Consider the following 17,036-nt stretch of genomic DNA (forward strand, 5'->3'; position numbering starts at 1 on the left):
CCCGGTCCCCGATCTCTGGCCCAGATCCCGCGGGCGGCGTCTGGCGCTGCCCGCCCCACCTGCAGTATGCAAATTTAACAGCCATCTATGTTGAGTTAATTTGCATACTCTTCTGATTGGCTGGTGGGCATAGCGAAGGTACGGTCAATTAGCATCTTTGTCTTTTATTAGTGTAGATATCCTGTGTGGGGATTAAAAAAGAAAGAAAATAAAGAAAGAAATATCCATTTTGGTTTATGAGGTCCGCACATTTCCTAAACCTCTGGCGGGCCTCCTGCTTGCACGCCTTCATCAGTGGGAGCAGGCAGCGTCTTGGAGCATCCTGTGGACTGTCCTCCTGGTTGGCTGGGGAGTGGAAACTGGAGTTCCTAGTAATGATTGGATTTGGTTCTCCCTCTAGGACTTCACAGCACAAGCATAATTCTTAAAAAAAAAAATTTTTTTTTTAAAACTCTGGCAGCCTTTCACACATTTAAAAGCAATTACTCAAATTCTCCTCTTTCTGGCCTCACGCCTTCAGTTTTTTTCCATATGTAGGGGCTGGGGGCTGAGACTTCTTGACAAATATATCTGTTTCCTTGGCCTGTGCTCCATGCTCTGCTGAGCATCCCTTGTCAACTGAGTGTCCACACTGAATGCAGTCCCCTGGTTTGCCTGGCCAGTCTGGAGGGACCGACACTCTTTCCATTCTTATTCTCTATTAATTCAGCTAACTTTTAAAGTTTTTTTCTCCGTCCCCTCGCCCCGCCCACTCCCCCCCCCAGCCATATAACACTGTTCACTCATTTTGAGTTCAACTGAAATCTGTTATTATATTTTTACTTGAGCTATGTAAGCCATTCATTACCTCTAACTTTGTAGTTAATTTTTTTTAGATTTAATTGCAGAACCCCATAGGTATCCAAATTACATGCTATCTTATTAGATTCAGCTTATTTTTCCCAGCCAATTGAGCAATTTCATAAAAAAATATTTTATTGATTTCAGAGAGGAAGGGAGAACAGAGAGAGAGAGAAAAACATCAATGATTAGAGAGAACCATTGATCAGTTGCTTCCTACACGCCCCACACTGGGGCTCAAGCCTACAACCTGGGCATGTGCCCTGACCAGGAATCAAACCATGACCTTTGGTTCATAGGTCAACACTCAACCACTGAACCAAACTGGCCAGGCGAGCTATTTTTTGATACTGTGATCTGTGGGTTTTTTTTTTTTTTACCCACTCCCCACCTTTGAATGATTTTTCATGCAAATCATTGATGACAATATTGGTTTATCATGGGATTGAGAGAGAGCCCTTTGCACCTTCACTCACATTCTCATGGATTCATTAATTACCTCTCCTTGGATCTGATCCTTGAACCAGTTTCCAATCCACCTATTGAGTTCATCATCCACTTATATTTCTCCTGTTTTGTCCACAAAGGTAGCATGAGAAATCTTGTAGAAAGCCTATGGGACTTCACATGGTCTCTAGCATTTCCCTGAATTGCAACTCTTATAATCTGGAGAAGAGACGGGCACGATTAGCCTGACATGACTTGTTCTTAGTCAGTCCATGTGGATCCTCCTTATCACTGGTTCCTATTCTAAGGGCCTGCAACCATCTCTTTAATAACAGAATCAGGATCTGTGTTTATCTAGATCTAAGCATAATCAAAATGGAAATTTACACGGCTGTTTCCCCCTCCCAGTTGTGCTACCTAATTGCTTCACTTCTCTTTCTCCTTCTTTTGTGTGTTTCAAATAGGTACCGTCGCAGCTATGACTCGGATTTCACGGCGCCCTTGGTCTTCTATCACGTGTGGCCTGCCCTCATGGAGAATGACATCGTTGTTATGAAGGGGGAAGCTGTCACCAAGAGAGGGGCTTTTGTACGGTGGCCTTGCGTTGTGACAATTCGTCCCAAGTGTTTGATTCACAAGTTCGAGAACATTTATACACCCAGACATTCTATAAAAGAAGCTCATAAAGAGTTGCTTGATAAGATTTCATACAAAGGAGAGGAAAGGGATTGGTGGGAGAGAGCAGATTCTTTTCTTTGATTCGTCCACAATTCTTCATAGTTTCTTGGCAGTAATTTCTTTGCCTGTTGCTTTATTTATAAGATAGAACTAGTCCTACCTGCCTCCCCTATCTTAGAAATATTAAGCTATTACAAAGGCAAAACCTTTTGAGCTCACCTTATGGGAGGCTCTCTGTAATGCTAAGCATTTAAAAGGGATAAACTTTCAAGAAAGAGTTTGCCAAATTTTTACTGATGAGTCGCCATTTTGGGAAATGATGAATGTGCCATTTTTCTCTCCTTGGTATGATGTGTGGAGAGGGGAGGGATGGAGAAAAAGTGGGCAGAGGAGGTGGGAAGAGAGGGTCCAATCAGTTTTGGAAGTTTGCTTCCTGTGTACGGTGGCTATAGAATGTTTTGAGCATGTTAAATAATTGGACAGCCTTCAAAATAGAGTCTTAGTGTGACTTGGTATTGGAACTAGTGCCCACAAGTGCTGGACACGATGTGAACATGATGGAGTTTTGACCCTGCCCTTCCTAGAAAGAGTTAAGCAAAATTTGAAGTGAAGCTCCTCAGTCCAGATCAAAGCCACCATCCGGGTGACTTCTGTTCTGCACTCTTTGAGCTGGAGAACAGGGGATGTGCTTCATGGCAGCTTTCACCCACAGAGGGGAGAAGGGAAGTCGTGCATTGTAACAGAACTTAAGACAAAGGTTTTCGCAGCGGAAGCAGCCCACTTCAGCTAACTGTATCTCAATAAAACACTTTGTGCAATGAAAGTTGAGCCCATAGAAGTTGGGTTGTGTTGTGCTGACAACCACATGTGCTGTGCAATGAAGGAGCTCATAAACCATGCTTCTTGCCCCTATGATAATCACCCCCTGTTAAAAGATTCTTATTGTAGACTGTCTGCAGTACAATTTAGAAGGGAAGGAGAAGAAATAGCCACAATTAGCACTTGCCTTTTAGTTTCCTTTGCTCTCATCAAGCATGGCACCAACATTTGCCCACGCTTAAACTCCTCATACAAAATGAGAATACCCTAAAACAGTGGTTCTCAACCTTCTGGCCCTTTAAATACAGTTCCTCATGTTGTGACCCAACCATAAAAGTATTTTCGTTGCTACTTTATAACTGTAATGTTGCTACTGTTATGAATCGTAATGTAAGTATCTGATATGCAGGATGGTCTTAGGCGACCCCTGTGAAAGGGTCGTTCGACCGTCAAAGGGGTCGTGACCCACAGGTTGAGAACCGCTGCCCTAAAAGGAAGAACTTGGAGAAGGAAAGGGTTGAATGAAGGGAAATTTTTAAGAAGGCTTTTTATTAGTGGGATCTCACTATAGTGAATGTATATATATATTCTTACTGATTAATTTAGTTGAAGAGTAGGTGGACAGCAATGGTGATTTACTTAGTCACTCAATTCATTTCATTCAACAATAGTTGCTCTGTAGTCATCTATAACGTGGGTGCTAGGGTTCAGCAGTGAACAAAACAGACTCAGACCCCTCCCATAGGGAGCTTACATTCTCCAACACTTGCAAACTTAATGCACTTTGCAACTTATTCATCAAAACAGAATTCTACCAGCACCAAGAGTTTGAATATCGCAAAGTTCATTGTAATGGGATTTTATTTGAGAAATACCCTAAAGTTATTGTCAAATATTGGGCAGCTATAGTAAACGAAAGGAGTACGTATACCTAATGCTGATGACCAGTAATGGGCAAATGCAATCATATCAGCAAAACCTCTCTACCAGTGGGATATGCATATTTTCATAAGCCATGTGCGCATTTATGAACAATTGACTATATTTCTCTCTCTTTTTAGTGGAATTCTGTGCGACCACTAAGCCGAAGTCGAAGCAGGAGTTTAAGTCCCATCTGCCCCCGTAGCCGTATTGGTATGAGCCTGGTAGGTATCTAATCATTTTACACAAAATCATCCTATGATTGACATTTTAAAATTCAACAGTAGCCTATCAAAGAGGTGATTATAAGTCTGTAGGTAGAAAGAGAACCTGTTGCAATAACCCCAAACTGATTTTTATGCTACTTTGGACTAAGGAATTGATCACCTAGAACAGCGGTTCTCAACCTGTGGGTCGCGACCCCTTTAGGGGTCGAACGACCCTTTCACAGGGGTTGCCTAAGACCATCGGAAAACACATATATAATTACATATTGTTTTTGTGATTAATCACTATGCTTTAATTATGTTCAATTTGTAACAATGAAAATACATCCTGCATATCAGATATTTACATTACGATTCATAACAGTAGCAAAATTACAGTTATGAAGTAGCAACAAAAATAATTTTATGGTTGGGGGTCACCACAACATGAAGAACTGTATTAAAGGGTAGCGGCATTAAGAAGGTTGAGAACCACTGACCTAGAAAGAAGTAGAGGTAGTTTTTTTGTTTGTTTGTTTTAAAGAAAATGGGCTATTAGATGTCAGTTATAGAGAATGGGACACCTTAGTCAACTGATCCCAGCACAGGTCCCTGCTCCCTCTGGAAGTTACTCTGTGATTTGGAGAAATTGATCCAATGGTCTGGATTTCAGTACTGTATAGAGGGCACTGCAGGTATTAATTTTCCTCCCAATTTAAAAGTAGGAAAAATAAGATTAGTTTCCTTTTATATTAGTTCTTGAGAGAATGACTAATACTTCTGTCAAAGGGAAGAAGATAGCAATAACACCTCTGAAAATGAAAAAGGTTAGTATGATTCATCATAAATAAGTATGTTTATTTATTCAACAAATAATATTTAGTCAATGCCTTTTGAATACAGGGCTGGACCTAGACATGTGGACACCAGGCAGGCTAACAAGGTCCTGTCCCTTCAAATAAAAAAAAATTAAAATGTGTGCTTCAACCTTGTTTTAGAGAGGGTGGTGGGAAAGGAGAACCACACCCACTTCTCTGAAGTTATCTCTAGCAATGCAGCTCTAGCCCCAAAGTTCTAACCCTACCCCCCACCCCCGCCCCCAGCAAAATAGAAACAAACCCCTTGTAGTGATAAGACCCACCTGAGTAGCCGAGTTTAGTGAGCATCTGTTGTTACTCCACCACTCCATTATGTTTGACATGTCTTCATCAAACATTCCTTCCTTCCGTATCGGATGGATGCTAGATTTTGGGATGGGGGAACGGGACACAACAATAACTGAAACATGGTCTTTCCCATGGATGGGCTTCAATATTTTGTAAATAAAGTAATTGAATGGGGTATATGATTTGGTTCATAAAGAAGCAGGAAGTGCTAGAGTTATTAGGAGAGGTAAGATGCCTTCTGGGTTTGGTGGTGAGGAAGGGGTGCATGGGGGAGTTTATATTGGATTTGGCAGAATTTCAGTGAGCTGGGGAATTGGGGAGAAAAAATTCTGATGAAGGAAGTGGCCTGAGAATGGAAAAGGCATGATTCTGACACAGTTCTTTTGCTCTTGGAGATTTTAATATCACTTAATGGTCCTCATCCAGGAATAAGTTTTACAGTAAGTAAAAGCAAAAGGATAGCGCATTTAGTAAACTGATAAATAAAAAGGAAATCTTGGGAGTTTTATCCTGGAAGATCGCAATTCTCCCCAATCTAAGAGGAAATGGCATGTCAGAAGAGAGCAAATCAGACATCTATGTGCTGACATCCCTGGCAAATGTTCCCTCCGACACGCCCCAGGGATGATGGGCACCATCCCTCTGTAATAAGCCCCTCTATGGTTCGACCTGCCTCCTCCTCCCCATTGTGTACCGGCAGAACAAAGTAATTTAAACTTTAGGTGAGAATAAACTATATTCTCAAAGGCGAAACTGCTGCCAAAATTCCGTCCCTCTCCAGCACCCTCTCCTTATAGCCAGTCTGGTACACCTGCAAAATGAAATGCAAATGTTTTTGGTTGATCTGGTGCTGGCTTATTTGAGGTCTTGTGCAGAACAGCTTCCATCTTTGCGAGTGCCTCTCTGAAGGGTTTGAGAGCTCAGAGCAAGAGTGACGCTTGTAGGCGGTTATTTCTGAGCTGTAGCAGGTTTGAAGGCACAGGTGGTGGCTTTTGCTTAGTGAAAGCAAAGGTGAGATTTGAAAAATGATGGTTTTTTTTTTCTGACTTGCCTAGTGACTTCCCGTAATAGGGCAGTGCTTGGGACGCAGGGGGCAATTCATAGGAAGGATCTGCCAGACAGTATCTGACCATTGGCGCTTTAATTCGTTAATAATAATGTTCTGGGAAGCTTTGAATTCATTTTGGCCACTGAGCATTCAATCTCAAAGTATTTAGCAACCATTTAAACAGCAACAACAAAAAGCAACAAAAAAACCCCGAAGACACCGGGCCCAGGTTTTAATTAATAGTATAATTTAAACTAAATCGAGTGCCCATTTATTTCAGGAAGTAAAAAAGGAAACGCGGTGCCCAACCTGAGCGGGGAAATCACGTTCTGAAGTGTCTCAGAGCAACTAGCTAGCTGACGGTTCAGGGGGAAAAAAAAGTCAAAGGGAATCATTCATCGGGCTCCACCTACTGTGTAATCCACTTTCCACTTGTATATTTTCCAGATATCTCGAAGCCGGAGTCCTTCTCCGATAAGATGTGCACTGCCAAGTAAGTGGGCTGGTTTAGATGTTAGATAGAACAGTCTCCTGTTTTTTAATGCTCCTTTTAATACTCAGCCTTGTGCAGCAAAAGGAATGTTTTGCTTCTCAGGGAACATCTTTTACCGCCACCTGACACCTTGTATTTCTGGATGGGTGGTCCCTGAGCAGGTCGCATGTGGGGGTGGGGGTGGTGCGGGGAGACATAGACGGAGCCTCCAATTGAGAAACTTGATGGACATAAACCTAGATCAAGCACCCTGCTTCATTTAGGTCCTACCAGAAGGAACCCTTCAGGAAGGGCCACAGTGAACTTTTTTTCCCTCCCTAGGGTACTAAACCACCAGGCGTGTTCCTCTGCCACAGCACATCACCTGCACCAGCGCATCTACACCAGCCAGCCTCCCTGACGCCCATCTGCCTCCCCGGCGCCCGCCCGCCTGCTGTGTCTGCCGCACTCCTCACTTAAGATAATGTGAAAGGGCAATTCTGTGTATCACTCCACACAGAGACTTAAATGTTTTGGCTTGACGCATTTGTAACTTCAGATATATTGCATTTTATTTTATTTGATAGGTACCAACCCCATGACTTTGATAAAAACGATTGCATGGGTGTTTAGGATCACATTCATTCGAAGCAGTCCATTGCCCAGGTTCAGGATTCTCATGGCAACTGGGTGAACACCCTCGGAAAACCTTTACCATGCCGAGTCCAAAAGACAGAGGAGAGGTCGTAGTTTACAAATGGATCATCAGCATTATAATTTATAGGATTAGCTCTACCTTGAAAACAAAATTGGGTGTTTTACTTTGCTTTTGAGGTTTGGAAGCCAGCCCTAAGCTCAGGTTGGGGAACTTGTAGTAGGAATGGTGACGTTAGGCTGCATACAGAGGATGGTGAGTGACCAGGCCGTAGGTCATTCACTGGCTTGCTTCTGCTTTCTTACTTTGGGTGCCCAGTTTGGTTGAGCTGAGTACTGTACGTTGAAGCTACTGAGTTGAGAGTTTTCTCGCTTCATAAGTGCGGAGCAGTGATTTGGACAGAAGGCAGCATTGAGATAAATGTTTATTACCTTATGCTTATCTCCTGGGAATGTTTCATACAGCTTTAATGTATATGTTAAATATAACAGCTACCTGGGCCATGCCCTTTCCCTATTCCACCTACTTGGTCACAAATTCAGACCTTCTATGAACTCTGTCTGACCCCAAATACCTAAACTCAAGGCCTAAAACTAGGAACACCATTTACTGGTTTTATTCCTCAATTTCTTCACTGTGAAGTTCTGTTGTAAGTTCAAGATAAAAATGGAATGTGGCTTTTCAAGATAAGCAATAGTCTTTTTAGGCTTTTTGTTTATTTTTTTTTTTTTACTTTAACACTGGCCTTGTACACAAGCCTGACAAATGACTGCTTTCGCCAAGTGCCTTTTAGAGAGAAACTCTGAATTGGCCACAGCTCAGCTTGCATCAGCTCAGTGCCAAACCCAGCACCTGAAGCTTTTCAGGTGGAACCTCTCCCCCCCACCCCCCACCCCCCGCCCGAATTTATCTAAAACATCTGTCCCTAGAGAGGAGGGAGAGATGGCCCAGTGCTGCCCTTGGGTGTAATGTCACCAGCGCATCCTGCAGGGTGAGTTGGTTTTCCCCACGCGGAGTATTTGTGTAGTTCTCTCTTCAGGGCCATGCAGGGTGCTAGAAGGAGAACCTGGTGTCAGGTAACTCCAGTTCCATTTGGTCATTAGCTGGCTTTGTGGCCTTGAGCAAGTTACTTCACCTCTCTGAGCCTTTGTCCCCTGTGGAGTGAGAGACTGGATGAGATTAGTGGTTCTCTCCACCCTCCCAGGGTCAGTGCCCCCTTTTTCAAACAAATTTTTTTTTCTGGCAATTCTGAAGTGGAATTCAAAGTTAATGGGATCAACATGACATATATTTTTAAACAATGAATATAATACCCTAACTGTAATAGGATGCAGTAAAAAGGAAAGACACTTTTTAAGAGAATAAAATGTATTTAATAGCAAAGCTTGGGTGTGACCATCTGGAAGATAGAATGAAGTCATCAGATGCTTTCACCGTGTGTAGCATCACAAGCTCCCAGGACAGACCAGCGTGTGTTGCATTGGCAACATTCCACGTAGGGTTGTCACTGGGTATGATTCTCTGAAGTGGTAGACAGCTCTCGGAAAGTTTTAAACAAAAATCTTAGAGTTGTGCCTTGTACATGCATTCCTGGAATAGTTGCTGGATAGTAAAACCATGCAACAATTACCTTTAGCTATATGTCGAAAGGTCATTTCTAACATCTCACTAAGTAAAGAGAATGCTTATACACCAGAGTTTTCTTTGTGGAGTTGGATGTGGAAGTTCATGCCCTGATTTGGAAAAAAGGACACCTGTATTCTGTGTATTTGCTCCGTACCCTGTCTGGCCACGTGCCATTTCTCAGGTCTCCAGTTTGAACTATAACCACAACAGGGAATGAGGGGTAGTCTAGAGTAATTTTTGGAAAAAAATCCACAAAACCAAAGGAGGCCGACCTGTGCTCCTTTCACCCGGGTATGCACCTTAACCTGAGTGACTTTGAAAAATGAAAAGCTCTTACTTCATAATCTGGGTAAATATTAGCTTCTGTATTATTGGTTTAATATCGAATAATAAAATTGAGGAAAAAAAACTGCTTCTGTAACTGTAGGTTCTTTGCTATAAAATGCTTTCCTTCCAGATTCCCAAGGTCAGCAATGCCTTTCACCCACCCCCATTCTGTGGGGCCTGGAGCAGGGCGGAGTTCGTTCACTGAATAATACCAGCTGTGCCCTGTCTGGTTAATGCTGTGATTGCTGCAATCCCATGCTGTAGCACAATTGCTAGCTTTAGTTCATGTTGTTCACAATTCATTGTCATCATATTCAAGACGCTCTCTTTGAGTAGTACTTTACCATTCTCATGCAGCTTTCACTTAGTTATTTCAGTTGCTGCCCCAAACAAATGCAGATGTCTTCAGCCTTATAGATCAGGAACCTGTTCAATGTACCACACAGTCTTCTTCCAAGGCCTTTTATTTTGGAATAATATTCTATCCTGTTTTCTTTTGTTCCTCCACGATCTGTAGTTCTTTTATTTACTGGTTCGTTCATTCATTCATTCATTCATTCATTCATATAGTCACCAATACTCATTTGGTGAGTACTTCCTGTGCGCCAGATACAACACATACTCTAGGGATATGGTTGTGGACAGGGTTCTGGCTCCAATGGATCTTAATGTCATGTCCAGTTGTATTCCTTGGTGATTTCCCTGTCATGGAGAGCAGATATGATGGTGGAAAGAAAAAATGGAGTCCTACAGTAAATTTAAAAGAGAAAATGCCACATATTAACTGAAGAGATTAAATAAGTTATTTTTTTTGGGGGGTGGATACCTGCAATATAGAGAGCTATGCCAGGCAATGATAGAAGTGTGGTGAGCTGCACAAGAGAATGCAACTCAGTCATGTCATCCACGGTGAGTTACTCAGTCTTTTAACAAATACCTACTGAACCTATGACCCTAGGACAGTGATGGCGAACCTATGACACGCGTGTCAGAAGTGACACGCGAACTCATTTTTTTGGTTGATTTTTCTTTGTTAAATGGCATTTAAATATATAAAATAAATATCAAAAATATAAGTCTTTGTTTTACTATGGTTGCAAATATCAAAAAATTTCTATATGTGACACGGCACCAGAGTTAAGTTAGGGTTTTTCAAAATGCTGACACGCCGAGCTCAAAAGGTTCGCCATCACTGGTCTAGGATCATTAATCATAAAATGAGTCTGGGGAGGAGAAACTCATAAGATCAATTCCAACACTTCTCATTACCACAGCTGCCATATTCCTAAGTAACAGGACAATTTTCAGACCATTATAGTTCACTTTGAGGCACCCCACAAACCTTCATGGGGCAGATTGCTGCCAATAACGTTCTATGAAGTTTTGAGTGGAAGATTTCTTAGTAGTATGACTTTGAATAGTATCATATCTATAATTAAGGGGAAAGTGAAGCAGAGCATTGAAGAAACTAGTATTACAAACTGCATTAGGTCACTGAAATGTGAGCCCAGGAACCATATGGGTGACATTTCGGTATTTGCCATTTAAATACCAAAGCAGTGAATTTTGTTGGCCTTCGTACAGTCAGTGAACAGGGACCTTGAAAATGAAGCTGGAACTAATTTTTAAAATTTAAAGATGGGACAATTTCACACTTTAAAAAAATTGCCCACTGGGTGCCAGCATGAATATCATACTTTCCGTAGTATCACTGGCAATTATATATCAAAACTGGGCAGCTAGCTCTCTTTTCTATTGGGTGAAAAACACAAGAATATGATAAATGAGTATGTTACAGCTTTATTTCAATATAGGTTAAGCCATAATTTTAGTGATACAACCAAAATAATGTCTTGAAATGTGATGTGAAATATGTTTCAGAAAAGGTCTTTAGTCACCAGACAATTATCAGAAGGCCTTGAGCACCGTTGATGAATGGGACCCATTTGCAATCAATTTCTGGTGCTGCAATGCTGGGGATGAGACATTACACTTTTGTCTGTTGTCTTAGACCAGAGAACAAGTTTCAGAGCCGTTGCTACAGAGCAACAGACTTCAGGGTTGGCCTCGCTCTATGGGCCACAGGTTGAAGTGAGAATGGAAAAAGTTATCTGTTCATTCATCATTTACTCATTTAAGAAGCATTTGCTGCCCAGTTGGCGTGGCTCAGTGGATGAGCATCAACCTATGAACCAGGAGGTCAGGGTTCAATTCTGGTCTGGGCACATGCCTGGATTGCAGACTCGATCCTGAGTAGGGGGCATGCAGGAGGCAGCTGATCAATGATTCTCTCTCACCATTGATGTTTCCATCTCTCTCTCCCTCTCCCTTCCTCTCTGAAACCAATAAAAAAATAATAAAAATAAATTTTAAAAAAGAAGCATTTGCTGATGCTTGTTAATGGAGGTTCCAGGCACTGTGTTAGGCCCTGGCGATACATCAGTGAACAAGACTTTCAGTTGTGGAGAAAAGGTGCTCACACTCGAGGGCAGTGTATGCCAAAGGGGTGGGTCCGTGCTCCCTCTGAAAGACAGGGCAATGACTGGCAGTGAGCTCTTGTTTGGGAGATAAGCTGAAGTCAATTATACGTGGGTAGTGGGTTGAATCAGTCTGCCATGGCACTGCCTCCTGGAAGCCCAGACTTAGCACCAGGTGATGTCTCGTTAGGGAGGTTACCCAGCTTAAAGTAATACATGATGAAAATGATTAGAGAAAATACAGATGCAGCTTAAATAATGGGCTAGAAATGGCAAGGGGGGGGCATAAAGGACTTTGTACTTACCCGTGGAAAAGACGCATTAATACAGCAAGAGAAGACACACGGTTGAGTTCGGAGAACCTACTTTCCACAGAAGTAAATTTAGGAGCCTTCCCAGGAAGGCCCCCCACTCACAGTTTCTTAGCAAGCTCTTGACATTTCACTTTTCGAGCTATGCTCAGATTTAAGATTTTGAAGGATGTTAGAGCGCAAACGTGAATGCCTTGGAGCAGTAACCCCGTAGTAGGAATTAGGTTTTAGATTCTTTTCTGAAAGTCTTATGGATAAAGGGAGAGATGAGGAATTATTAGAGTCCTTAGAACATGATTAGAGCTGGCAGGGTATGTCATGGAAAGGTTTTTCCCTTTGAATGAGATGGTCCAGGGCATGAGAACCAGGTTTCACCCCTTCTGCTGCTGTATTTGGTGTGAGCACAGTCTTACCAGCCAGAGAAAGTTCTGTCTCCCCAAAGGCAGCTTCATCTTGGAAATGGTTGCTATGGACTAGCTGCTAGTATTTGTGTCCCCCCACACAGTTATATATTGCAATCTAATCCCATTCTGATGGTACTGGGAGGTGGGGCTTTTGGGAGGTGACTAGGTCCTGAGGGTGGAGCCCTCATGAATGAAATTAGTGCCCCTATAAAAGGACCCCCAGAGAGCGCCCTCAACTCTTCCGCCATCAAGGAGACAGCAGAAGACAGTCTTCTATGAGGGAGGAAGTGGGTCCTCAGCAGATACCAAATCGGCTGGCACTTGATCTTGGAGTTCCCAGCCTCCAGAACTTTGAGAAATAAATGTCTGTTACCTAAGCCACCCAGTCTATGCTGTTCTTGTTACAGCAGCTCGAACAGACTAAGACAATGGTTATCTTTGATCCAAGACCCATTGGTATTCTTGTATATCCAGTGGCTGATGTGACACTTATTTGCTGGCCGTGACATGATGTGACTGACTTCTAACCTTTCTTGGTTTGATTTGAAATGGCTTAACTGAAAGGAAGAGGGTAGGTGTGTTTTTTTTTTTTAATTAGAAAAATATTTTTTCTGGGTGTTATAAATGATTGACATAATTTAATACATATACTTAATATTGATAATCTGATGGAAAGTTTAAGATGACCTTGTTTCCCAGAATATCATCTGTAAAATACAAATAACTAGTACTTAACCTAACATTTACTGTATGCCAGATGTTGTGTTAAGCACTTTATATTATTATTATTTTAAATATATTTTACTGATTTTTTGCAGAGAGGAAGCGAGAGGAATAGAGAGTTAGAAACATCGATGAGAGAAAAACATCGACTAGCTGCCTCCTGCACACTCCCCACAGGGTATGTGCCCTCCACCAAGGTACATGCCCTTGACCAGAATCGAACCTTGAGTCCGCAGGCCGATGCTCTATCCACTGAGCCAAACTGGTTAGGGCAAGCACTTTATATTATTAAACCCATTTTATAGATGGAGGAACTAAGGCTCCAGGTCATTATTAAGTAAGCTATCCTAGTAAATGTTGGAGCAAAAGTTCAAAGCCAGGTTTTCTTATGTTGAACTCATACTCTTTTCACTGATTCTACAGGATAATAAGATGTGGAGTGAAAAAAAAGTATTCTGTGGTCATGTAGGTTTGAAAAATAAGTTAAAAAAGGCTTGCCCAGGGTGGGAATGGCTGGGGGCAGGGGAGGGGGGTCAATTGGGGAAAAAGGAGACATATGTAAAACTTTAGAGAATAAAAAAAAGTGAGTTGAACAAATCTTCTCTGCAGAACTCTGCAGAGCCTGTTCGTGGGCAACTTCAAGGTCAACATCACGTGCAAGATTCTAATTTATCCCACCTGGAACCCTTTTCTTTGCATGCAGCTCTTGTAGGGGTACTGTGCTAGAAGACCTGTTTCAGGAAATGCTTCCTTAGGACCTGTTTAATTTTTGAGAATTGCAGATGCTGCTGACCATTGGGAGTTAGGTTTTATCAATTTTTACAAGTGAAGGAAGAATCCTGACTCTTATCATCTGACAAGACTTTCATACAATAAATTAGTTAATGAAAGGCCAAAGCAAGAAATGTCTTATTTATCCCTGTTCCTTATACTTCTGCTGATCTTTTCCTTTCATCTTATTTTCTTCACCCTTCTATCATTTGTATCATGAAATAAAATTCCCTTTAGCCCAATAGTTGTCATTGTTGTTTTTCCAGCATTTGTGTTTTTCCTTAAATCCCTCACCTTTGCATCTTCACTTCTGATTTATACAATGCATCAATTTTATGAAAATTTCAAATAGTTATTTTCTAAATTTTTGAATGCTTGGGTTATTAAAGTGACAGTTGATTCTTGAATGATAAACTTCCAATAAGTCAGAGCTATGCTTTTATTTACATCTTATGTCGCTTCAATATACATGTTGACTTGTATTTCCCAAATTTGTTTGGTGACGAAACTCACTTGGCATGCTTATCAGAGATACATGACTGAATTCCACTCCAAGTACACTGCATCAGACTCCCCAGGGGCATCTGTTAATATCAGCGAATGAGTTTGTGAAACACTCATCTAGATCTGGCTTTAATGACCCACAAACAAGATATTGCATAAATACTTTATTGCATATGTTATATGTTATTTAAAAGCCTCTGAGAATATTATTTGCTACACTCCAGTAATAGGCAAATTACTAAAGATTTAATACACGTATTCTTTATGCGCATACATACATATAAAAACATGGCCAATCATGGGCTATGCAATTAGATTTTCAATAAAAGAAAGGGATGAAAAAGAATAGCAATTTTAATTTTCTTCCCTAAAGGTTAGAATTTTCCTCTCATGTTTTGTGTTTGGACAGCTTCTTTGTTGAGCTGACACAAAATATATTTCATACTAAACTCATAAGTCATTCCCTTCCACCTTGTAGACCTGTGTTCACTGTGTATAACTGAGAGTTAGAGTCATGGTTAGAATAATGAGACTCCATCGGCCATGTTCTGCCTACTCGTGGTTGTTTGCCAGATGGAGCTAGTCACCTGGATGACTCAGAGTTAGGAACATCTTTATGAATATTCATATGAGTCTCTAGAGAAAAATCTAAAGTAGAGTGAAACTGACATCCAAATATTAGACCTCACAGGTGGCCCATCTCAACTGGAATTATCCCAAACATTGAATAGAGGAGAGAAGTTTGGCCTTTTCTGTTTACTTTGCAAAGTACTAAATGTCCCAAAGAGAAGATTGGAAATGAACCTGTTTCAATACCTATTGGCGAAAACTGAAGCACTTCTTTTCTTTTTAGACTCCAATAGACTCTCTCGTCACTACAGTGCTAAGTTGAAAAGCAGGTTTGGAAAAGTTCCAGGAAGGAAATATTGATACAGAGAGCCAAACAGAACGTCAGTTCTGAATATGCCAGGATTTGAAATACGTGGGCTAATAGAGAGTTGGGTGGAAATAACGATAGATTTTTTAAAAGTGTTTTCCTTGTCTGAATTCAGCTTTTCTTCATTGAATAGCCAAAGGTGGACATGTAAAACAAAACAACATTTAGTATTGGAAACGAAAGTTGTGAAATGTCTTAGTATGACCTCTCCCTTTCTAAGTAAGATCCGCAATTGGAGGAAATTCTAGGAACATAAATAAATTCCAATCTTTGGTGCTGTGGGGGTCTCTTTAAGCCCGTTTCCCTGGGAAATGTATGGACTTAGCCACCAGATGGCAATGTTGCTTAAGAAATGAGAGAATGCTAGTAGTAACAAGACAAACAGAAATAAATAGTAATGCCTCAGATACAATCTATAACTTAGTTTTATTGCTCTCCACAAATTTGGAGAATGACTTAAATTAATGGAGGGTGTACAGGCATAAAATACAGAGTATAATAGAAAATGTAGTGTTAAATAACTATATTATTATACCTAATAAGGGATTTATGCATTTGATCTCCAAGGTTCAGAAAGCAATTTCTCTGCTAGAACAAAATTTTTTTTCTTTAATCCTCAACCAAAGATATGTTTATTTATATTAGAGAGGAACGAAGAGAGAGAGAGAGAGAGAGAGAGAGAGAGAGCAAGAAACATCGATGTATGAGGACCAAACCCACAGCCTAGGTATGTGCCCTGACGGGGAATCAAACTTGTAACCTTTTAGTGTATGGGACGATGCTCCAATCAACTGAGCCAAAGAGAAGATGGGAAATGAACCTGTTTGAATGAACTGGTCATGGCAAACAAAGATTTTATGTGTGTGTTCATTTTAAAATCCGTTTATGAAACCTAACACCACCATCTTGTTAACTTAGAGTTCTTATTGAGACACAATTCAGTTTGTTAGTAAATGTTTTGAACATAGCTCTTTGCTCTTAAATATAGAAGAGGAGAAATGGGTGGTTTCTTTAATGATCCTCTAAGATTTCCAAGATTTTTCAAATTGTTAGTGTTTGACACAGCCCAAACTCCCCAGTTCCTGGGCAGGGAACTCAGTTTCAGAAACCTGTGGGCTTATTTCAAGCAAATATTTCAGTTTTCATCTGGAAGATGGAATAATATTTCTAAGAAACTCTCTAAGAAATTGCAGGAATTCAGCAGAATAATATTGTAAGAGTGTTTAAAAAAGCCACAATTCAGTATGAAAGGGGAAAAAAAAGCTTCTGGCATTAATAAAACTATTTTCTTTTTTTAAAAGATTGTTTCCACAGAAACAGAGATTTTTCCTGCTGAACATGTAGATTTCTATTTGGTTTCCCTAAGCCTGCTCTCCCCCCACCCTCCCCCCACCCCCCTATTTTATTTTTTAACAAGATAATTTTTCAGAGAACGTCTATCTTAAAATTGATGACTTTACAATGAATTGATCAGTTACATATGCCTCCCAGCAATGACTACATACCAAAGTTTAAGTTAAAAATCTCCGAGCAAAACTTTACAATGGTCTTTCTATTTCCCCCATCCCACCCAGCCTCCAACCCAGCTCTTCAGGGTCCACACCATGGAGGTCAGACTTTTGTGGAAGGGGCTCCGCTTTGCTGGCATTCTTAGAGATCCCGAGGTTCTAGGATATTGCCGCTGATGGCCGAAGGCAAGGACAC

The 17,036-nt window shown here is 41.0% G+C and overlaps 1 protein-coding gene across 1 annotated transcript in view; it reads left to right on the forward strand.

Annotated features, from left to right (window-relative positions):
* The window catches only part of SPATA18 (spermatogenesis associated 18), a 32,707-nt gene extending 23,420 nt beyond the window's left edge, over positions 1 to 9,287 (forward strand). The window contains exons 10-13 of the mRNA XM_014534612.1: positions 1,752 to 1,875; positions 3,846 to 3,929; positions 6,573 to 6,618; positions 6,940 to 9,287. Of these exons, the coding sequence (XP_014390098.1) occupies positions 1,752 to 1,875; positions 3,846 to 3,929; positions 6,573 to 6,618; positions 6,940 to 6,947 (262 nt within the window). The 3' untranslated portion in view covers positions 6,948 to 9,287. The remainder of the gene's footprint in view (positions 1 to 1,751; positions 1,876 to 3,845; positions 3,930 to 6,572; positions 6,619 to 6,939) is intronic.
* Positions 9,288 to 17,036: the final 7,749 nt, after the last annotated feature.

The sequence above is a fragment of the Myotis brandtii genome, unplaced genomic scaffold (genome assembly GCF_000412655.1).
Source record: "Myotis brandtii unplaced genomic scaffold, ASM41265v1 scaffold10, whole genome shotgun sequence".
In the NCBI taxonomy this organism is placed as follows: Eukaryota; Metazoa; Chordata; class Mammalia; order Chiroptera; family Vespertilionidae; genus Myotis; species Myotis brandtii.